Here is a 23,650-nt window from a genome sequence, read left to right as displayed (position 1 = left end):
ACTCCGAGTTTGAAATATTGGCGATTCCCCCTGCAAGGAAACAATAATTACGGATGCATTTGCAGGGGTCCATGACTGACCAACGTCCGCGGTCGTCTCCGCAGAAATCTCCACTCCTCCTTCTGGGTCCATTAGCCTCCTATACCAATAGCTGAAGCCGTGTATTTGCACAACAATTGATGTCAGTTTCCCCCTGTTTATTGCAGGGCTTACGGCATTTTTAAGCATAGCACTGCAGAGCTTCAACACATTTTAAGGATGTTTTTATCCAGCCTAGATTTTTTTTTGTCCTGCAATGGTCATAATAAAATGTTTTTGTTCTCTTTTTCTTTATTTTAAGTTTTCATGAGGATCTTTCGCTGGGATTATTTTTCGTCCATCGTTTTGGGGGTGATCTGTTTAATAACACAATAAGTCTTCCTGAATAATTTATTGAACATTCGATAAAACAGACACAAACAAAGGTAAACAAACTACAGGTGCTACAAATAGGTGCCATAAAATAATGAACTTGATTGCTTCTATCAGGAATGCAAAAAAAAAAAATTTCTTGTAAAAATAAAGTCTTTCTTTGTACATAGATGAGCTTAAAACATATATACATTCCATTTAGCATAGAAATTGTTCTATACATGTAAAATTCAAATGGACTCTGTTCGTATGTAAAAATTTGATTCGTTTCATATGAATATAATTAAGTGACAAATCAAGCAATAAATTCCCATCATCTTTGTCCGAATTTAGCACAGAGTGAGACTGCATTCATAATGTATAGGTCCATGTCAATGTCCAGAAGAGCTGGGCCAATCCATGGTCAGGACAAGTTCAATCAACTCATCTAATTCAATTACTTCTAGTTAGAAGTTGATAGAGATACACATTAAAGGCAAATTAGAGACCCGGCCAGAAGTTTATGTGATACAATGTCAACAGCATATCAGCCATAAAGCTATATTGTAATTACAACAATCTTTTGTCATTCAATGCCTTGTTATTGGTTCAGGTATATTGGTCGTTCCGAGGCTGACCAGTAGTCGTATTTGCTGTATATTTCAATATTAATTTCCTTACCAGGTAACGGAATCATTTCACCAATATTTAATAAACATTTTTGTACATTTATGAATATAAAGTATTTGTGGCATGAATTTGATTAAAAAGATAAAAAAGAATATTTTGTCACAACTGTGTTTGACCACAGTTATGACAGATGTCCAGCAATAATTAAAAAAAATATGATGGAAGTAGCTGCAGAAAAACACATGTTTTTATTGTACAACATATGTTATGAGAAAGCAATTTGTTTTTTTGGCAAGCAATGTTATCACAAGGAATGCAAACAATATAAGTTTGTGTGAATAAAGGCTACCACAAGTAAAATTTGTATTCTAAAACCTGACATGCATTTTTAAAAACACTCAAACATGTAAGAAATCCAACTCTATCCATTATAATATTCTTTCACATGAACACATTCAAACTTTTATAATCTTCCTTAATTTTTTTTTTTGTTAAGAATAAAACTATAATAATTATCTTACTTTCTAAAGAACAATGAAATTATGACGCATGTTAATAAAACAATAAAAGATGGCACTGATGATGAAATAGCGAGGTTCTTATTTTGTGAATCGTAGCGTACAACGTAACGAACTTCCTTCTTTGGTTCGTACGTGAATGTTCGGTAGATGAGCCTGTTGTTGATTGGTTGAACAGGTCTGTAGTTGTTCACCAGTTGTTCCTGAACAATTTCTATGGTGATCTCCTCTACTGTAACGTTGGCCTTAATCTCTTCATCTAATGCTGGTTGATCTTGCATCATTTGGGGAAAACCCTGGAAAGAAGAAGACAGATATACTCTTGAAATGTATTCAATATGCTTCTAAGATCATTGGTTTGATTTTGGGATATTCTAAGCGTTAAAATAGTTTTTTGTTGAGAAAATGAATTATGTTGCTTGAAAAATTATCAAATCAATTTAAAAAAATTAATGACAATAACCATATCTTAAAAATACTCTGTATAAAGTTTTTAAAGGTTGAAGAATTTTTATATGTCTTTTCCTTTATCCTAAATGAACTATTGCTCTTTGAAATCAACAAGATTTGTCGGGCTTTTGAGCAAAGACCTCGCAATCGGTGCATATTTCGCTTGAAACTGTGTCATTTTAACTCATTTTGACGCAAGAAATAGATAGCTACGTCCAACCGAAAGTCCAAGGTCTTGTTAAAATGGTTCTAATAGGTATTGAATCTTAGGTAACTTGTGTTTAATTGATGTGGTATTTAATTAATACCTTCTTCTTCCTGAGTGCCTGTGTGAGCTCCCGTTCTTGTTTTGCGTCCCCGATTATACCAGCCTCCACCAAGATCTCCTTAGCTGCCTTCCGCTGTCCACCAGACAAATCCCGTTTCTTCATTTCCCCCTTTTCAACTCGATGTTGTAAAAGTTTACGGAATTCTTCCATCTGAAGTAAAAAGTTTGAACAAGCGATATTGATTAAGTCTTCGGATCAAAAAATGATCGAAATGTGCTGCCATCTGAAAAAAATCCTGTGTTCATTTGTAATTTCTGGAAAAACCATAAAAGTCAGCCATCTAAGCAAGTTTAATCAAACATCTGATATGTTATTCGTTAAAGTGCATTTACGTGCTCCATTAACTTATTTGGGTGATTCAGCAGAATTGTACATCTCTCAATCCAGAAGGACTAAAAAAATAGGACAATGTCAATTGTTTACCAAAAAGACTATCTCTAGCATTCTATAATCAGAGATAATGTGTTTTGATTCAAATGAAATATGATAAATCTGAAAAACATGTGAGTAATATTAGCCCCAAGGGACCAGGTGCTAGACAGGATTCATTTATTTCCTTTGACAGTGAACAATTTGTATGGTTAGGATGGGGCTCCAATTTTAGTTTTGTTTTGAATTTTTCTTCATTCCGAATCAGTACACATTTCCAGACAGACATTTTTTCTTTCTATTCTTGATCCGATTCTAATCTGGGAAATATCATTGGGCTCAAAGTGAAGTTTTTCCTCTTTTTTCTTCAGAAGTGCTAATCACTCACTTATGAATGAGAATTTTTTATTATTTCATATATCTTCAGCATCATGATGTTTTTATGTGTTTGATGTAAAAGGACATTGAAATCGATACAGATGTCTATCTTCGAAAGTTCCAACTCTAATTTTTCAATCATAAAAGTACAGTTTCCTTATCAATATTTCGAAAGTTCCAATTGTGGTCATGAAGGTAAAAAAATTTCCCCATTAGAGTGCAGGGAGAAGAAATGAAAAAAACAATTGTCTACATTACCTGTCTGTGAGATAAAGTCTGTTTGTCCTCAAACACAGTCCAGATGACGCTCTCGAAACATCCGGGCGTGGTCAGTGAACCGTTGTACCTGTAGAACTTAGTGGTGTCCTCGGGCAGGAAGTTTTTGATCGCCTGGGCTGGAATCTTCACCTTAGAGTGATCCTCTACAAATTTTCAAATTAAGGATATTCAACAATCATTTCCCATACATGAAAAAGCTGTAAACCTATTATTTGCGTGTGTAAAAAATTTTGCGAGGTTCACGAGAGCAAATATTTCTTGTTGTTAACCAGTACTCAAATTGTTTCTGGTATTCAATTTTTTTAATTTTTTCAGATATTCTACATATTGATTGCCAAGATTAGTCACCCCAAATCAATTTGGTTTTCATTTTGTGAAATGGTTTGCTGTGTTAGAAGGTACATATGTACTTCATTCTCAGCCCATTCTACTGCATATACAAAGAATGTTTGTTGTTTAATTTACCTGGATCTTGGACAGCTTTCATGGCGTTAATTATTGGTTCTAAGGCTTGGTTATCCTCATCACCTACCTGAAAACAAAGAAATTTCATTACTTTAAATCTCGAATAACATTCATGTACCGATGTGATTAAATAGACTACTGTAACCTGTTCAATAAAGTTAAAAGCTTTAGTTTTGAGGCGTTGAATTCTCATTCATCTGCAGTCTGTACTGTTCTAGAAGACAGAGATGGTCAAGTAGATTCTGATTTTTTGTATTGTTGTTCTGTGGGTAAGTTTGTAAAGCTACTGGATACTAAAGTGATGTGTCTTACCCTGAAGAGAACACCCAGGACAGCCAAACCACCAGGCTCAGTCATAGCCTGACTGATGGAAGCATAGTTCACTGAGTCATAGTTCACCACATGAAGCTGAAAGAATAAGGTTTTATTTAATATATGAAGAATTATGTCCTATTTAGAATTTAAGAAGAGTTATCTCCCTTACTTAGGTTGTTTATTTTTAAGGGTTTTATCTAAAATAATAGTTATAATAGGGTTTTATTTAATATAGAAATAATTACCGGTATCTCTTTTTTTCAGAATAAAGAAGAGTCATCTCCCTTACTTAGATTAATTTTTTTTTTTAAATAAGTAGGAGTTATTTCTCTTTGAGAATAAATTAAGAATAGTTAGCTCTCTTACTTCAAGAGGGAAACTCTGTCCATCAATCTGGTGTTCTGAGCCAAAGCTATTCTCTGCTCCCCAGTGGAAGTGGAACTGGGCAGTGCTGTAGACGGAAGACAGTCCTCCATTGGCCACATAGTAGGGTCCAATTGTGTTCACTTGTACTGTGAATTAAAAAAAACCCAACAAACTCTTCAACAATATTTCAAGGTACTTCAGTGCTCTACTTTTGCAATTCACTTTGACTCGCAATTGTCTTGTTAACTGGTATTAGATTCATGAATATTAAAAAAGATGTTTGAACCTACCTGTGTGGCCATTGTTGAAAACATAGAATTCGGCATTGGGAGCAGGAGGGTCGTACCAGAAGATGAAGTTGTTGATGTCTGGGTTGTAGATGGTCATCTCTCTGTCTATGTTGATAGGCGACTGGTACATTCCCAGACAAGAGTTCTCAGACAGTGTATGCCAGTTGGAGGGACCTGTACAGAGAAAAATACTCGATAAAGTATCGGCAACCATGTTCTGTATATAAATTTTACTTGAGAGGTATTTTGATTGCAGTATTTTTGTATTCAGATAAATCGTTAAGTCTTCCCAAGTTATCAATGGATTATACCCAGCCGACACATTTATCTAAGAATTGATTTGACATTAACATTTCATTGTATTTTCATTTGAATCTAGTTTCCAGAAGCAATTTTGGGTCTATTAAAAGATGTAGGACACAGTTGCATTAACAAATTGAGCGACAAGCCCAGTCTGATTGGCCTGTGATTATACTGTACCTTTCTTTCCCTTGTATCCCCAAGGAATCTTTTTTGTAGGTTCTGAAATAGTAAGAACACTTCCTTATTAATATAGAATCTTGCATCTTTTTGTCTGTGAATGTTCTATTATTAACAATAGTTCTGTGAAATATCTCACTTTGTTTTATTAAAAGAAAAGTATTTACTGCTATACATGAAATATTCTTTTTTGCATTCTAAATCAGCATTTACGAGTTCATGCACTGATAATAATCCTTATGTTATTTCATCTCAAATTTAATTCCTATTTGTCTTTAATTTCATGCGTTGATGTGAAAATGTATAATTTTTCTTATCATTTACATGTACTTTGCTCTTAGGTCAATCCAGATTTTGGGTTCAATAATTTTTCTCTGTGTGTGCATATTTTATAGATATATGTTTTACAATACGTGTATTCTAAAACAAAAACTTTTGATCCTAAAAACATCCTACTTTTGGAGGGCTCAATCTTGAATGAAGAGTACACTGTTCTACTGTTGAGGGGCTGTACAGGTCGGAAGTTATCGTACAGGGCCTCCTGAATGAAGGATGCTGGGATATCCTCCAACTTGACCGGTTCATCCTCACTCATGCCATGCGTCATCTTGTATTCCTTTAAAAAAAAAAGAATCAGTAGATGTTGAAATTAATACCCTGCTGTATTTTATTTGTCCTTGCTCAATCTTTAATCTCTTTTATTCTTTTCAAGAAGGTTGCAGTTAAGGAAGTATATTTCCAAATTACACAATTTAAAATGATTATTTTTAAAATAAACCTGTTTGTCTGCTGAAACTACAGGGAAGATTTAATGAGGCTAAAGCATTTTTAAAACAGTCAGTGCAACAGTGACATGTTGATTATGTAATATGTTAGCACTCTCGCAGAGAGATTTATGCTTTTAACCGAGATGGCAGCTGGTTTTTCATGATTCGGAGACAGATCAACTCCAAAAAAAAATAAGCTCTTACACAAGCTTTGTGTTACAGAATTGGAAACCTCCTCTGTATAGGCACAATCAAATCTATCTGTGCACAACATTGTCTATGTAATTAGGTCAACCATTGATCGTTACAATTAAGCTGGTCTTCCTTGATCTTTCAGGCCGAGAGTCGTAAAAAAGAGAGAGGGAAATAAAAGATTGATTGCCAAAATTTATGTTGAATCTGAATGATTTTTTTTTTCATGGTAGGAATGTCATGAATAAAAGATGTACATTTTGATTAATTTGACAGAGTCTTGTTTGTAGTGCATTTAAGAAATGGATTATGAATCAATTTTAGCTCAGATACAATTAAGGGTCGAAATCACTTCTTATTGTACCAGGTTCTTTAATCCAATCCTTCTTAATGACAGGTGATATTGAATCTTAGATTGAAACAGCCATGCAAAGATGTCAGAGATAGGAATTCTAAAAGCATGTTGCATTTGTTTCAGGACAATCATGCATGCTTCTTCATTAGAGACTACCTGTAATTTATGTTGTATTGTCATGAAAATTACAAAGTTATAGCGGCAGAAAGATTTTTTTCCCCTCATAACTGGTGTTGGTTTCCTGAAAACCTGACTTGCTTCAGAGACAGACAGGGTTATAAAACATATTGGATTTTTTTTAATACAAGCAGATTTTATTACTTCATGGTCTGGATTAGATTTTATGAGATTTTTTTCTCAGATATATTGCATTTTTTCTTCATATATGGTAAATACAACTGCCTTGAAGATTTTTAATTTCTGACAAAAATGTCTGGATGCAATTTTTAATTAAGCAAAATAAACCCAAATTTCATTGACCTTTGCTTAGGAACTTTACATTGTAATTAAATAACCTAGATTATGCTGTGTCCACATTCTATTTCACCTCTGCTTGAGGACCTAAAGTTAATTTGATAATGGTGCTCCAAATTCTTTTTGACCTCGATCAACTTGAGGACTTGTATCAGTAGTGTTTTTTTTTATTATTTTATTTGACCTCAACTTGAGGACAAGACCTCACTATCACCAACTTTTCCCTTGTCAATAGTCAGCCTCAGTCTCAGTGAACTCAAATATAGGCACTTCTCCTTTAAGGGTTCTACACTCTTATTGACCTCTACTTGAGGACCAGAACTGTACTTCACACTCATTTTGCCCTCTACTTGAGGACCAGTTGTTACCTTAATGATGGTGCTTTCTTGTTGTTTGGCCTGCTCCTGCTGCCTTTTCTCCATCTGTAGTTCCAGAGACAGCTCCTCGAGGACCTTGCCTTTGATTCCTATCTCTCCGAGGACATCCTCGGCTGCCTGTTCACGCTGCTCAGTCAGACTCCTCTTCTTCCTTCCTTGTTTACTCTTATGTTGGAGAAGGGTGCGGAACATCTTCATCTAGTTACATGAAGCAAAGAAGATTAGAAAATACTAAATTTAAGTATATTTAAGCCTGGAATTGTTCACATAGCTAAGGTTTTAAACTTTAAGGTAAAATTTGTTTCACAAGAAGTCGTGAGTGCAGCACTCTCAGCCCAAAAATTCTCTGATTAACAATTCTTGCATGGACTCAATATGATTTGAGTTGTTCTTGGCCAAGCCATAGTTAACATAAGTTTTAAAATGACATGATTTATGTACCTGTCTGTGGGAAATGGTCTGTTTCTGATCAAACACAGTCCAAATGACACTCTCAAAACAGCCTGGTGTGGTCAGTGAGCCGTTGTACCTAAAGTACATAGAAGTGTCCTCGGGGAGGAAGTTCCTCAGGGCCTGGGCATCGATTCGAGCCTTTACTTTAGCACCTATATTTATATGGTAAATGTGTGCATCTTTATTCAATAAAGAAACGATGATTTGAGCCTTCACTTTAGCATCTATATTTATATAGTTAATGTGTGCAACTTTATCCAATAAAGAAATTAAGATTCGAGCCTTCACTTTAGCATCTATATTTACATGGTAAATGTATGCAACTTTATTCAATAAAGAAATTATGATTGCATTGAGCCTTCACTTTAACACTTGTATGTATAGATTATGTTAGGTGTAGGCAACCTATTCATCAAAGAGATATCATTTTTGATTCATGCTTTCCCATCGCACCTGTATTTACATTTTATGGTAAATATGCTCAACTTAATTTGTCCATGAAATACCAGTATTATACAGAATGTTGGAATTAAGCTTTACCAGGGTCTCTGACAGTGTTCATGGCATTGATAATGGGCTCTAAGGCAGGGTTATCTTCATCCACTATCTATGTTTTAATAAAAAAATAAAAAATGAAAATGCGATGAAATTCGAATTTCATGAAAATCTTGTTAAAGATGATTTCTTTTACTTTTTAAATTTAGGTCTGTAGATAAAATAAAAAGTTTGTTATAAAAGGTTCTGGTGAAAGTTTGTATCCAAAGATCAGCATTTATACAGGGAGAATTAATTGGATGTCAAGTCCTCTTACTTCATACATAACTCCGAGTACTGCTAATCCCTGAGGTTGAACCATGGCTTCTGTGATTAAGTCGAACTCATCCGAATTGTAGCTGACAACATGGAGCTACCGAAAGAAACAAGTAAAAAACAATTAAAGGGGAACAACTCTATCTCTACACAGAACTTGGATGTTTTTTGCTAATAGGTATTAGAGTTATCTTTCTTGGGTACCTCTAACGGACTGGCCCTCCCATCAATCAGATGCTCTGACCCATGGTCGTTTTCGTGCCCCCAGTGAAAGTGAAACTGGGCAGTGCTATATACTGCAGGCAGGCCCCCATTGGATACATAGAATGGCCCAACGGTGTCAACTTGGACTGATTTAACAAACAAAAATTACATATTTAACATAAATGAACTATAAGTCACAATATTCACTAAATTTTAATTTCTTGTGTCGTTCTTATGAAAAAAAGTTTTGATGAGTTACTTGTGTGTCCATTGTTGGTGACATCGAAATATGAGCCGGGACGAGGGGGGTCGTGCCAGAGGGCGAAGTCATTGAGGGTGGGGTCATAGATGGCCTTCTCCCTCTCTATGTTGATCGGTGACTGGCTGAGTCCTGAGCAGGCATTGTCCAACAGCTTGTACCAATTCTCTGGTCCTGAAGAAAGAAACAGTTTTTACTGCATGTAGGAGTCAGTCATTCAAATTGAAAAGGTATATATGGAGGGTAATCGTGTTCAAAAATCCAGACATGTAAAATTGTAAATCCGAATATGCAATCGTGTTGATGTGTGAGCCTGAGCATGAATATGTGTAATTCTGATCGTGTAACCTATAAAACTCGGGCATAAACACGTGTAAGATTTGACTCAGTTCCTTCGCATGATGCACATTTTGCAACTTTATTGTTTACATTAGTTAATTAAACCTTCAACTTTGCACACTTTCAATCCGTAGTTTCTGCGTTTGTAACTTCAGGCTCGGCAATAGCACATCTGACATGTTACAAATTGACAAATGTAAAGTCTACAAGTTTGTCGAATTTTGACATGACCTTATATGGCAACTGCCTTGCTGCGGGAAAAGGCATGCCGTAACCGCCGGACCGGAATGAACGAAAAATAAACATAATATTCAGCTAAACTGTTGCAATAAGCTTTTAATGAACGACACCTTTTCTATCGAAAACACCGGTATTATTTTTAGAAAAAAAAATTGAGGTATGATTGAAACTTGACCAAACAGGAAGAGGTTCATGTAGAAAAAAAAATCGTTGCCGATGTGACGAATGCGCTAATTTCCGTAATATAATTCTCATGGAATTATAAAAGGAAATGCGTAATATCTTATATCTCTAAAAAAAATTGACATGTAATTTAAACTGGAATATAAGTAAATGCATACTCTTTTCTAGAAATGAGACGGGTCAAGAAATTTCCTAAGGGGGTAAATATATTTTGAGCGGCATGGGGTTCGAAGACCGCCGTGAGGTCCCATGTAGCTCCATTGCTTCTGAATTCTAAGAATTTTGAGAGTGAATTTTTAACCGGGTTTCCGAATATTGAAATAGTAAAAATTGCAGACGGGCGAGTGGCTGTCAAAAAGATACCCTTATTGTACGCTTCTTATGTCTCATATAACGGGGTAATCACAATCTCAAAACCAATGTCTTTAAATAGTTTGTTTTTCTTATCGATAACTTTGCAACTCAGCTGACGGACCCCGTGTAATTTTTCGCGTGGGGGGGGGGGGGGGGGGGCTTGTCACAACTTTTTGGTAGCGATAAGGATGCATTTGGAGATATTTTCTTAATTCAGCCGAGGCCTATACTTTAACAATTTGTTGCATGTACTCTAATAACAGTGGGGTCGGAAGCAAATTGAAGGGGGGGGGGGCTAAACTAATCATGAAAAATATTGACAAGAATTCCCATAATCATGAAAATTCTAATCCGTGGGGGAGGGTATACCAATAAATCCAATCTTACCTGCCCAATTTTCCCCCAAAATCATGAAATTCCTAATCCGTCGTGGTGGTGGTGGTGGTGGTGGGGTGTGCTAGTATACCTACTATGGCTCTAATTTTCAATATCACTATTAATATTTCATTTTCTTTAAGGTCTTTTAAGGAACAATTTTGTTTGTTGCGAGGAAAAAGTAGGGGGGGGGGGTGAATCCTCCCTGTTGCTATGTTCCTAATGGTCAGGTCTAACTTGGCAAAAAAGTGGGGGGGGGGGGCTAAGTCCCCCCCCCCTCCCGGTTCAGACGCCTATGAATAAAAATGCCTATATATCTTTATACATGTGTATTCAAACAAAGTCATTAATGAAATGTAATTTTTTTCAGTTCTAAGAGGATATCTGAAGCCGATCGAATTCTTTACTCGCATCTTTTATACATTCTCTTGATAAAATGTACACCAATCTCATTATTTAATTTTCCGAAAAATGATATTCTATGAAATGTTATCCAGAGATAATATGATTATATGCTTACCTAATATATTTTTTTTATTTATTCCGTCCCTATTCCGGCGATTACGGCATGCCTTTACCTGCAGCTAGCCTTTTTCTATCAGTGACGTCACTGTTTCCATATAAGGTCATGTCAAAATTCGACAAACTTGTAGACTTTACATTTGTGAATTTGTATCATGTCAGATGTGCTATTGTCGAGCCTGAAGTTACAAACGCAGAAACTACGGATTGAAAGTGTGCAAAATTGAAGGTTTAATTAACTAATGTAAACAATAAAGTTGCAAAATGTGCATCATGCGAAGGAACTGAGTCAAATCTTACACGTGTTTATGCCCGAGTTTTATAGGTTACACGATCAGAATTACACATATTCATGCTCAGGCTCACACATCAACACGATTGCATATTCGGATTTACAAGTTTACATGTCTGGATTTTTGAACACGATTACCCTCCATAGGTATAATCATCTGTGGAAGAGTTAATCAAGCATTTTCAAATGCAGCTTGTACCAATATTATGTGATCATGAATAAATATAGATACAGCTACTTAATAGAAGAGTAATTCATTGGATTTCGTTGGGGTCAACGAAGTACACCCATCTAATGCAGAGTTCTATATAATGTAGACTCAGCAATTGCTATTATTAAGTTTGTTTGCATACCCTTAAAGAAGGCCAGCTATTTAAAGCAAATGAGATGCAATTGTGCATGTGTTTGTGGTGTTCAGTGAATGTGACCCAAGAAATTAGATTTATTTGCCAAGAACTAGCTGTTTCACAATATTGAGAATGGTTTTCAGCTGAAATCGGTATCACTGAGATAATATTTACCATCAATTTCTGCATTGATATATTTACTGTGAACAAATTTTAGATTGATTACATTTTTGTTTGACTCCACACTGCGCGTTTAGAAATGATTAACCTGGGTATATAAGTCGGTATATTATCATCTAAATATGAGTAAATATTTATCATGTAAAGACACCTGTATCAAGAAGAGTATCAGTTCTTTGATTCATATGTAAGATGCTTAATATGTGTACGTCAATCTGGGATCATAGATTAAATCTTTGTTTGCAATATTTGATTAAAACCAATGACATATAGGTAGGAATGATCTATACTATACTTGTACTCAAATGTTTGTAAATAAGACTTGTTAATCTACAATTGAAGGCCCTGATTCTTGACCGAGGACTTTCCCTGATAAAAGCTATGTTATCAAGAGGAGTGGGGATGTTTTTGTTGTTAATGACACAGAAATCTGCCTGTCATTGCTCTAGTAGGTGAATTTGTTAAAACACTGGGATCCACTTAATTTAAATGGACCTCAAAATTATGATATCATGGCATCTATCCTTTAAAGCTTAAGACAAAACAACTCTTTATCCAGAGGTCGTGTACACCTGTGCAGCGATTGTATTACCGGTACTTACCTGTAAAGGTGTGTCTATAATCAATTCAATCTACCTTATGTCTTAATTTGTAAAGAACCAGTAGTGTTAATGGTTTATTGAGATTATCCTGGTTGTACAGTAATTAATCTACAAAAATCTGCATTGTACATTACAAGCTTTAACATAACCCCCCGCTAATATCAAGATATCAACAAACGAACTGTTCTTGACACAAAGGTGAAAAGTGCACCTTGTGCACACTGAACCTTGACTAAAAACAATGTTAACAAAGTAATCACTTCAAAACTTTTTTATATGTTAATGAGTGTAACTGCCTAAATAGTTCAAATTTTAACATTGCTTGAAAGGTGATAGGAATATAACCTTTTGATCTAGTGCATTCAAGACATCATGTTTTACACAGTTCTACAACAAGCTTTTGTGATGGTTTAACACTCGTTGTACAAGACCTCCCTCCCCCTCTCTAGCTCCCTTGAATTGACTCTAAATTTGGTGCATTCTGAAAACTATGAATATTAATTTTTCAGGTGACATTGAATCTGTTTACATTAGGTGCCAACTACTCAGAGAACAAGCATGCAATTTCCATTTATGATTAATGTCTTGATGAATTTATTTTGTAGTTCATATATACTGTTTCTATGAGAGTACCCAAGACAAGCAATATCTCAATATATGCAGCTATTGTTATTTTACTGACTGAATTTTGTCTCCATAATAGAATACAGCTTTCAATTAACAGTCCACTGAATTCTATATAGTTTATAGCAAATAAGATGCCAGGAAATTTAACCTTTTGATTGCTGATATGAATAATTATGTTTTGCAACACGATTTGATCATAATCTTTTAAGACAATGAAAATATATTCTGGAATAATATATATACCTTCATAGCTTTACCTGTTAATATCAAGTTTGTAATTTTCTTAGCTTAAATCAGCTAGGCATAATAACGCAAGGAAACCTGCATGGGGTTAAGGAATGCCAAATGCATCTAATTAATAATTGTAATTAACAGTCCAGGAAACAAACTACAGGTATTAAAGGTGTGGATGTGACATTTGTGCATCCATTTTGTAAGACAGAATATATTTACAGAAGTATGAGATACCGGGAGATGTTCCTCAAAATTGTCCTCACTGACCCATATATAGTTACCATTGGTTGTCTTATTATAGGAGACCACATAAGATTAATTAGCATTGTCTTCCTATTTGTAGTCATATACCGCACACTTGTAAGCCATGAATGGGGCTAGAAAATCATTCTCTAGACTCATGGAAAATATTATACATGTACATGCATTTTTCATTGTGTAGTACATTCCATGTTAGATGGGAGCTGGGATATTTTGTGTTGAAATCATAATAAAACTTAAATATCTCAATCAATGTTGATGTTTTGGTGAGAGACATGTTGAAAAGAATATATATATACATGTATATGCCTATACATTACCATTTAATCCTTTATATCCCCAATGTGAGCTCGATGCAGCAGCTGTAACAAAAGAAAAAGAAACCATAAATCATTATAGTTGTCTCAGTGATAAAATGGAGGAAGCCCTACATGATAAATGGTACATCATCCCAAAACAGAAATCTATAAATCAAATATGCTTTGATACCTCAAGTTATCTAACTTTATAAATGAGTCATTTCTATCTATATATTTAATGGGTGACCTGGTCTATTTTATCAGTTATATAATTCTTGCTTTCATTATTAATTCTGATGAATAATACATGATAATGTTTACAATATTAGTCTCTGTTACAATGAAATATATATTAGAGATTTTTATTTAAGAATGCCACTCATCAAGTTATAATTAATGCTTATGTTAAGCATTTTAAGAACACATGTGTAAATTTAAAGAAAACTCCCGAAAGGCAGGATATTAAAAACAGTTTTAATATTATAAAAATAAAGACAAAAGGAAATGTTAATGACCTGAATTTGTTATAAAGTCATAAATCGTGATGAAGTGGGGAGGGAACGCTTTCACCTTCAGACGTTTCCTGTCTGTTTTTTTTTTTTACAAGAGAGAGAACTGGGGAATGAACTCAACACATAATAAAGCATGCAGCATCCATGCACTGGCTGATGCGAGACAAATTTATTAACCCCCCCCCCCCCCCCCCCCCCAAAAGTATCTTTTAAAACTTATTGTTTATTACACATGCAAGCTAGACTTTGATGTTAATTTTGTCAAGGTGACTTTCCATTAGATGTTTATTGGAATACATTTTAAAATTTTAATGGTGAATTTATTACATTTTGCACCAAAAGTTTGCAAAAAAAGGTTGGTTGATCATTTAATTAAACTAAAGGGTACGTGGTAGGTTTTTTTTTTTAAAGTCCAATGTTAACACATACCGGTATATACAAACAATGATTTTATACATGTAATGGTTGCCAGAATTAGTAGTAGTTAAAGGCAGTGTGCATGGAGCTTTAACATTATTATGTTAAATATTAATTATTTTCATATACAGGTATTAATTAAAGAATAAATATTAACATCTGATTAAAGTTTATTAATGTTTCGATTTTGTTTGTAAATACAATAAAAATATTCCTTACCTGCACAGGTGAGATAAAGAGATAAAATCCCTAGCACAGCAGACATTGCTTGTTGAAGGGCAAACTTCCAGTATACTAAATATGGGCCCTCTAAAATTGACAACTTGCATTTACAGTCCTGACGAAAAAGAGGCCCACAAAGGGACATGAAGTGTTTTAAATAATGATCTTGCTTGCATTGAATTGTGGGAGTTCCTGAGTTTTGAATAAGAGTTCTGATTGAGTGACTGATTTGTTGGTTATGCAATAAATCTAAAGACACAAAAAACAGAAAGAGATGTTTTCACTCAAATGCCATTGCCTCAAGGTATCTGACACCACACAATAATTGTGATACAATCAAAAGAGTTAAAAGAGTTGAGCTCATGTACAAACAAACATCTGAAGGTATAATTAATTGACAGAGATATGTCAGTGTAACTTGTTATTGACTTCACTCAGGATAAAAGGGACCTACCTTTTGTCTCTGAAGTTCGCAAACAACACTATGTCTTTCATAAAGTTGTGTGTAAAATCTAAAGAATTTGTAAAAGGGAAATAACTCTTTAAACATCAGTTTTACATGGAGGTGGACTTTTGAAATCACATGTACATAAAATAGGAAAAGTAATTATCTTTTGATTTTCAAGAGAATAAAAAACACACATATGAGATGATTTTAATTTATGATATAATATTGGGTTGGTGAACTGAATCTGCATGCAGTATTTAATGCTAAAGTATATTTTTCTCAAACTTATTGGTTATACAATATTGTAAATTAACTTATACCCTTATGGGTCAAAATATCTGTTTTTATTATTTATTTCAACTTTGAGCCACATAAGCTCATCAGTATTGTACAAGTTCTAAGTATAAACATATGCGAGGCACGCAAAATGGGAAGCCGGTAGGCTTCAGAGTCTCAGTGTTCAAACATACCAATTTAAAAAAAAAATTCCTTGAATTACCTGTAAATACTGCTACTGATAAGAGCAGTGTCCTGGGGTAATAAAACAATTATAATTCTGAGGGCATGAGTAGGTGTTATGTAATTTACTCAAATTTGTGATTTATCAGAAATAAAGCTGCCGGTATTTAGGAGTGGGGCTTTCATTCATTGTGTACCATATGGACACTCAGAGATAGCTAACAATCATAAATATGATTCATTTTTCGAGGAAGTAAGGTAGTTCGATAAGAACATAGATTTTCTAGCAATGATCTAAATACATGTATTTATAATCTACATGTGTATCTCCATAAATGTTATAAATTCCTGAAGGTAATGCCTGCATTAAAAAGCATTCATAACCAAATCTTGAGTATGAAAAATCATTTCTCATGATTGATTACTCATGGTAACTTCTATAAAAAAAATATTCCCTTGGTCTTCACTTATAAGCTCTCACAGTATTTCTTTCACATTGAATTTCAAGACCGAAATACTTGGCTATTCGTCCTTTTGTACCCCCTAACTGTGTAACATGAATAAAATTCAAGAAGAAATTTTTGAAAAGGAGAGATGTGAATTTGAACTTGAATTAAGATATAAAATCAGTTGAATTATCCTACAAGGATGAATTGTGTTGCTGTTTATGGTGGCATGAACAATTAAGTTCTTAAATATCTAGCTCCATGCCACACAATCAAGAAAACATGCAAGCATTCATTTAAAAATGTGATTGAGAAGTGGATTTTAAAATCCCAGAAGTGTTTTTACCTGTTTGTAATCTCGGTGATGAATTACGGTTATTAATAATGATAATAATCCAACAAAAGACATTCATGGGAAGTTTATTCTGATTCACGAATCTGAGGGATTAAGGTTGATAAATGGTGACTTTTGCTGGACATGTAAATGATGTTTATCATCAAAATGTCATCATGTCCAGCCAGATTGATATGACAATATATGTATATATATATAAGACCAGCAGGTCTAAGTATTAATATTCCACACCATCACTGCTGTCCAAAATACAACTACCATATACCAGGAAATGTACATTTCTCTTTCTACAGTTTTAATACCGATAAATATTTAGGTAGAGTATCCACTCATGTGAGAAACTCAAAATTTGTTAATTTGTAGCAGGGAAGAAGCCTTGGTGCTCAGTACACTTCCTGCATGGTACAAATATATTTAATTCTATCTTCTTGGTATCTTTCTATGAACTTAATGTACAGCTTTATAATGGAAGTCTTTTGTAAAGTCTGTGGTTTATCCCTCTGGTACCGGATCCATTACCTACGAAAAAATGTGTCAACTGAGGTTCTTAGATACCCTCAGTGGGATACTTTTTAAAAAATTTTGGCATCAAAGAAAAATGAAACCATTTAATTTTCTTCAGTAATTTGGAAGTTTCAATTCAGCAATGTACAACGCACATTTTCTGTATATATTAATTTTAATTGTGTTTTGATTCAGAATTGCTTGTATAAAAATCTGTTTGCATTGAATTAAAGTGTCTTCAGGTGGTATGGGGCACCTGTCAATGTTAATGTGGATAAAGGTACATTGTAATTGAAACACTTTTACCATTTTATAGACCAAAAACTATAAAAAATTTTGGTAAGGTGAAAGTTATAAAAGCCGTAGCATGATTGGAACTTATGATTTACAGATTCATAGTTAACACTTTAACCAATTGCGCTATGCAGCTGTTATAGGTACAGTGTAACAATTTCATGAAAGAAAAAGTTCATAAAATTATATGCGTGATTTTATTGTTTAATTTCGATCTGAAGTACACCACAATATGGAGGTGTCCTATACCACCTTGAAGAGGGTTGTGACCATGCAATATTTCTGAACATCATCATTCATTTTGTTTTACTGATCGAAAGCTTCTTGGGTTGATTGTACGCAGGTATTATGTAGAAATATACATGGATCGATAGCATATATACTTGCAATATTGATGTATGACAATGTACATATATACCCGTTAAATTATTTTTCCCCCCCATGCATTTACACCTACATTGTACTTGCACAAACAGACTCGCATGATAACTGTATGACATGCCTCTTTACATACCTTTCACTTGATATACATCAATTGATGATCACAAAGAAAGATAAGATAGTGATTATATCAAAATTTGTTAGATTCTTGACCTGGAGCCATCAGAACAATTTTTAGATCATGTTAAAACTGTCCCCTGTCATAGTACAGCCCATATAACCGTAAGTTGGTGCAATAAATTTATAAGCATGAACTTGATTAAAGTAAATATTACAAAGATAAACAAAACCACTATCTTATTTGAATTTCACTGTCAAAAAATACCAGCAAGTGCTTGTCAAAGATTTGGATGCATGAGCACGAAAACTGTTATGCTTAGTGTCATGTAACATTAAGGTCAACATCAATGTAGAACTACCTTAAGAAAACATTTCTGTTTTACAGGACATAAGGAGACCCATGAAGCTTTTTGCAGACACCTGGATGAACAGCTCTCCCTGTATTCCCCCATCTTGATCATTAACTTGGCTGAACTTACGGGCAAAGAAAAGGAACTGAGCGATGCCTATCTCCACCACATCATTGAGTTCAACTCGCCTCATATCACCTATACCTCCTTTGACTTTCATGAACATTGGTGAGCTATTGATAATACCTCAAACTTGCATGAACATACTTACTGAATTTCTGAGAAAAATAGAAATAGATGTATAACTGTGTAGTAGTTGGGGCTATATGGACCATGGATATTGGACCGAGTAGCTCAGTGGTAGAGTTCCTGACTAGAGTTGCAGGTGTCCCAGGTTCGATTCCCGTTCCAGCCGTTATTACATGTGCATTCCTCCTTTCCTACTACAACTGCATGATACTCTCTGCGAAACTTAATATTGATTTTATTTGGAGATTCATAAACCTCCTGTGCCAAATGCCTTTGTATAATTTTATAGCTAGTAATTTTATTAATGAATAAAAATTATAATTTTGAATCATATCAATGCCATTGTCTTCTTGTCTATGACTCATGACCTTGTTAATTCTTACATTTCCAGCCGTGGCATGAAGTTTGAGAATGTGTCCATACTGACTGATGGAGTCAGCGACATGATCAAGGAGATGAGATACTGCTGGTTAGTCATTAATAATAATTAAATTTTGAATAATAAGATCATCAAATCATATTGATTTGCACAAGTGCTGGTGTGAAGGGGTTGGTATTTGTTAAGTTTTACCAATAGCTTAATTACTTTTACACCTACAGTGTTCAACAACAAAGAATTAAATGAAAGAGAAATTTAGAATGAAATACATACTATATCTATACTGTTTTCTTTTCTTTGACAAGGTTGAGCAGGGAGGATACAATCTGTGAACAAAGAGGCGTGTTCAGGGTCAACTGTGTGGACTGTCTGGACAGAACCAATGTCAGTCAGACAGCCGTCGCTCGAATTGTCATGGAAACACAAGTAATTGACCAAATCTATATTTTTTTTAAAAAGTTTTTATTATCTGCACTTTAAAATAAAGAAACATAGCACCTGTATTTAAAAATATATGGCAAATAATATCAAGTGCAATAGAACTATTTAACATCATGATGCGGGAAAAAAAAATGGCCATATCACAGCCAAGAAGTGCTTACCCATTTAAAAAAACAACTTTTTTTTACAGTTGAGAAAGCTTGGGATTCTTCCACCGGATGAGAATCTTCCCTCCAGCTGTAAGAAGATCTTCCAGGTTCTATGGGCCAACAATGGTGATGCCATCAGTCGCCAGTACGCTGGCACTGCTGCTCTGAAGGTATCAGTCTTTAAACATTCTAACATCCATTCAAAGCATTAGTGGATATGTGTACCTTTGTGTCTTTGAAAGCTAGTCTGAATAGGAACAGCTGAAATATTATGGGTAATTTATGCAAGAAAAGAAGTAAATTACCCAACTTGGGAAACTTGTTTCACAAAAAGTACAGGTGTACCACAAGGTTGCTTGTTGTTCCCTACATTGTTTATGCTATCATGAAACACATGATGAATTGTAGAATTTTTTTTTTTATATTTTCTAAGAGTTCAGAAACAACATTGAATGGAAATAATATTTGTCTCATAACTTTTGCATGAATACCATATTCATTTTTGAGTATGGCTAATATATAATAATGGAGGAAATGTGTCGACTCAATTTTTGTTCTAGATTTCTCCCAAAATAACAAATCTACCGGTAACTTGATACAACAGAATTGTGCATGCCCCTTTCTACAAGCTTTACTTCATTGACTTTTGTATGAGATCTCCTGAACTCTTGCCTTGAATATCTAGCCTTCTTTGTGCAGGGGGACTACACAAGAACGGGGGAGAGAAAACTTACTGGCATGATGAAGGATGGTGTTAACTCAGCTAACAGGTACTTGACTCTCAGATCACATGCTATTGTGGGCCTTGCATGATGCATTTTTTTTACCTGTCTTACCTATGGGAGGTTCATATAAGATTTCAGTACACACCTGGGCATGCATGTTGTCCCCATTTTTTTTTTTTCATTGATTGAATTTTTATCTTTTTTTCACTGAAATTTTAATGAAGGTATAAAAAGATAAGGGATGAAAAATTATTTAAAATTCGTTCAAGGCTGTTAAATGATGTTACGTAATATAGACAAATCAATTGTCGTCTGCCTTAGTTTCTAGGATGCAACTGTTTCCATGTTACAGTGATTAAAATTAATAAATGAGACAGCCTGTGTTTATCTGTCATTCTTTTTGTGATTTTCTTGTCTCAATCCCTGCAATCTTTAAAACTTGATTTAACGAGGCCGGGTCTAATTTGTTCTGCCCTAGATTTTTGAATGAAATTTTTTACATGAATTTCTACTGATATAATTATTATTTTGAGATAAAAAAAAATAAGACATTTATCACACCGTTTGTTTAAGGGGTCATCTCAAAGTTTGTTAATTTTTAACATAGGACCCTATGGGATTTTGCTTGAAATGTATAAATTTTGTACATTTTTTACATTTTTTTTAAACTTCTGCCCTAGGGATTTCTTTTTCAGTTCTACATATTAAAGTTATTGCTAAAAGCATCAAATAGTCAAATAAAAAAAACCTTTTACCTCCTGGTTTGTTCCAGGGGTCTTATATGAAAGTTGTTTTTTGTAAGCCCCATTTCCCAGATTTGTCGGATTATGGCAGATTGGCTATTTTTTATTTAACAAAGGCGGAAATGGTGATCTTTATAGTATTATTAAAACATTCAGACATATTTAAGTAATAAATAAATATATAACATCACATATTAATATAAAATTCATGGTTACTGTCTCGAAATATATGAATTAAGCTATATTTAGGCGGGTTAGTTAAGAAAATGTGACAGAGGGCTAGGCTTACTGAACCCTCTTCACGTTTTCTACCCAAGCCCAAATAAAGCTTATACTTTGAGACTTTTATGTTTATTCCACAATATTATATCAATTTTACGCATCAAACGAGCTATTTTCAACAAATTTCGCTGAATATCTGCAGTTGAAACTATCACGCCATGGCGTCAATAAAGCAAAAAGATGACGTCCCAATACAAATGAAACGCTGCGCGAAAGCGTGCGTACCCGTTCTGTACTCGACCTCGTTAAAGTAGACTGACACTCTGTTTCAATTTCTTTGAACCTTTTTATTCCGTCTCTTAAATTGATTTTCATGAAGAAGAATATGCTTAATTATTCAAAGTTAAGGAAAATGGATGGCCAACATTTTACCCATCAGATCTGACTTAACATTTTGAATATGATATTTTTGACCATAAATTTTTTATTTGTGAAGAAGAAATCCCTAAAAATTTTATTTAAAATTTGAATATTTTTTCTACATCTTTATACAAAGCTCTGTAAACCAACTTTTTTTATTATTTGCCACAACTTTATTTTGCAACCGCTCAGTACCTGAGAAACTGTTTCACTACAACTTATTTTCACAATTAAGCCTTAATAAAAAAAAAAGAATATTATGGATATTAAAATTCTAGTTCACAGCAAGAAATATTCCTGACAAAAAGTTATCATAAACCTTGCAAAATGTTCTTGCAAGAAAAAAAAAATGTTGGTTTACAGATTATTGAGGTCATTTGTACTTCCCACCAGGTACTACCTGCGCTTCAAGGACAGCTACCGACAGGCCACTATTGACCTGATGCTGGGACAGCTGGTCAGTACCGAGGCCATGATGTTGTCCTCGGACAGACTAGACTCCTCGGAGGGCGAGGAAGAGGAGGACTCCAATGAGCTGCTAGAGAAAGAGGAGAACCTAAAAATGCTGATTGAGGACGCTAAGAAGATGCTGATCATTGAACCGGAGCAGTGTATGGGAGGTTGGAGTCTGATTAATGCAGACCCTCAGTAAGTGGAATATCAAATCTATTATGCCCTCAATAAGTGGAATATCAAATTATATTTACATTCTACTGTGTTTTTCCATTAAATTCTGTGATCTTCAAATGCCTCTAAATGCAAAAAGTAGTCAAAGGTCAAATTGACGAATTTTATTATGATGTCACAAACGTTGAACGCTGTAAACTGCAACGTCACAAGCGAAAATCAAAGTTCACGCTGGTGGCTGTTACTGTGGCTCTTCCATTAATATTAACTTACCCTTAGGATAAGATAGGAATTTTAAGGTATGAATCACATTTGCAGACGAGGCAAGAAGTTAAAAAATGTAAATATAAGCATTAAATCATGATTTTTTGAATTATACACTCTCATAACTGCAGCGGTGTGTGCATACAAATTTTCATAACGCGCTAACGCGCGTTACTCAATTTGTATGCACACACCGCTGCAGTTATGAGAGTGTATACTTCAAAAAATCATGATTCAATGCTATAGTAACTGCACAGTAGAAAACTTAAACTGGCTTAAAGGGTTCGTTGCATGTAGTTGTTGGAAGACAAAAATATTTAAGGAAATCGTCTGTCTATATACATTTTATCACCATTCTTTAAGAAATATTTTCATGAGTAGGTCATTCACTTGCCCACAGACTTAGCCTAAATTGACAAATACTAGTAAAGAGAAATAACTCTGAAATCAAGACAAGAAACGTCAAGGATTTATGAATGATGGTAGTCGACTTGTTCTATCAATCCTTCACAAGTGGACATTTAACCATACAGAGTACAATTTTAATTAACTCAGTATTTCATTGTTGAATTTTTCAAACAGAACTAATACAATGAAAAATCTCCAATAACTTTACATTTAGGAAAACAGAGAACTAGTACCGGGGTATATTTCAATTCATTTTTATTTCACTAACATAAATTTGATCTTGTGTAGGACGGGAGATGAGGATCGCCTGGATATGGACATCATTCTGCTCCTCAGCCAAAGATCTGTGTATGTAGCCTGGTACGACGATGAGGAGGAACAAATTGTCCAGTATCAGAGGATATTCCTTGAGGACATAGTCAAAATGGAAATAGGTACATAAAAACCAAATTGCTACAAACTGGGAAACAATGATTGTGGATTATTTGACTGCATTAGAAGATTGTGGAT

At 34.4% G+C, this 23,650-nt stretch overlaps 2 protein-coding genes across 2 annotated transcripts in view; one reads left to right on the top strand and one right to left on the bottom strand.

The window, feature by feature from the left end:
- Window positions 1–23,650, top strand: part of LOC105332899 (phosphatidylinositide phosphatase SAC2) — a 66,256-nt gene that overhangs the window by 40,862 nt on the left and 1,744 nt on the right. The window contains exons 10-16 of the mRNA XM_066068842.1: window positions 18,549–18,741; window positions 19,154–19,231; window positions 19,447–19,567; window positions 19,773–19,901; window positions 20,431–20,501; window positions 22,235–22,489; window positions 23,429–23,574. Of these exons, the coding sequence (XP_065924914.1) occupies window positions 18,549–18,741; window positions 19,154–19,231; window positions 19,447–19,567; window positions 19,773–19,901; window positions 20,431–20,501; window positions 22,235–22,489; window positions 23,429–23,574 (993 nt within the window). The remainder of the gene's footprint in view (window positions 1–18,548; window positions 18,742–19,153; window positions 19,232–19,446; window positions 19,568–19,772; window positions 19,902–20,430; window positions 20,502–22,234; window positions 22,490–23,428; window positions 23,575–23,650) is intronic.
- Window positions 1,511–15,333, bottom strand: LOC105328983 (uncharacterized). The gene is given in 17 exon segments (NM_001305319.1): window positions 1,511–1,834; window positions 2,297–2,467; window positions 3,323–3,486; window positions 3,809–3,875; window positions 4,121–4,216; window positions 4,490–4,635; window positions 4,780–4,953; window positions 5,260–5,301; window positions 5,716–5,875; window positions 7,416–7,622; window positions 7,866–8,029; window positions 8,418–8,484; window positions 8,689–8,784; window positions 8,892–9,037; window positions 9,151–9,324; window positions 14,027–14,068; window positions 15,154–15,333. Coding segments are annotated over 17 exon segments (2,361 nt in total). The 5' UTR covers window positions 15,302–15,333; the 3' UTR covers window positions 1,511–1,537.

Source organism: Magallana gigas, chromosome 8 (genome assembly GCF_963853765.1).
Source record: "Magallana gigas chromosome 8, xbMagGiga1.1, whole genome shotgun sequence".
In the NCBI taxonomy this organism is placed as follows: domain Eukaryota; kingdom Metazoa; phylum Mollusca; class Bivalvia; order Ostreida; family Ostreidae; genus Magallana; species Magallana gigas.
This window is presented reverse-complemented; position numbering and strand designations above follow the sequence as displayed.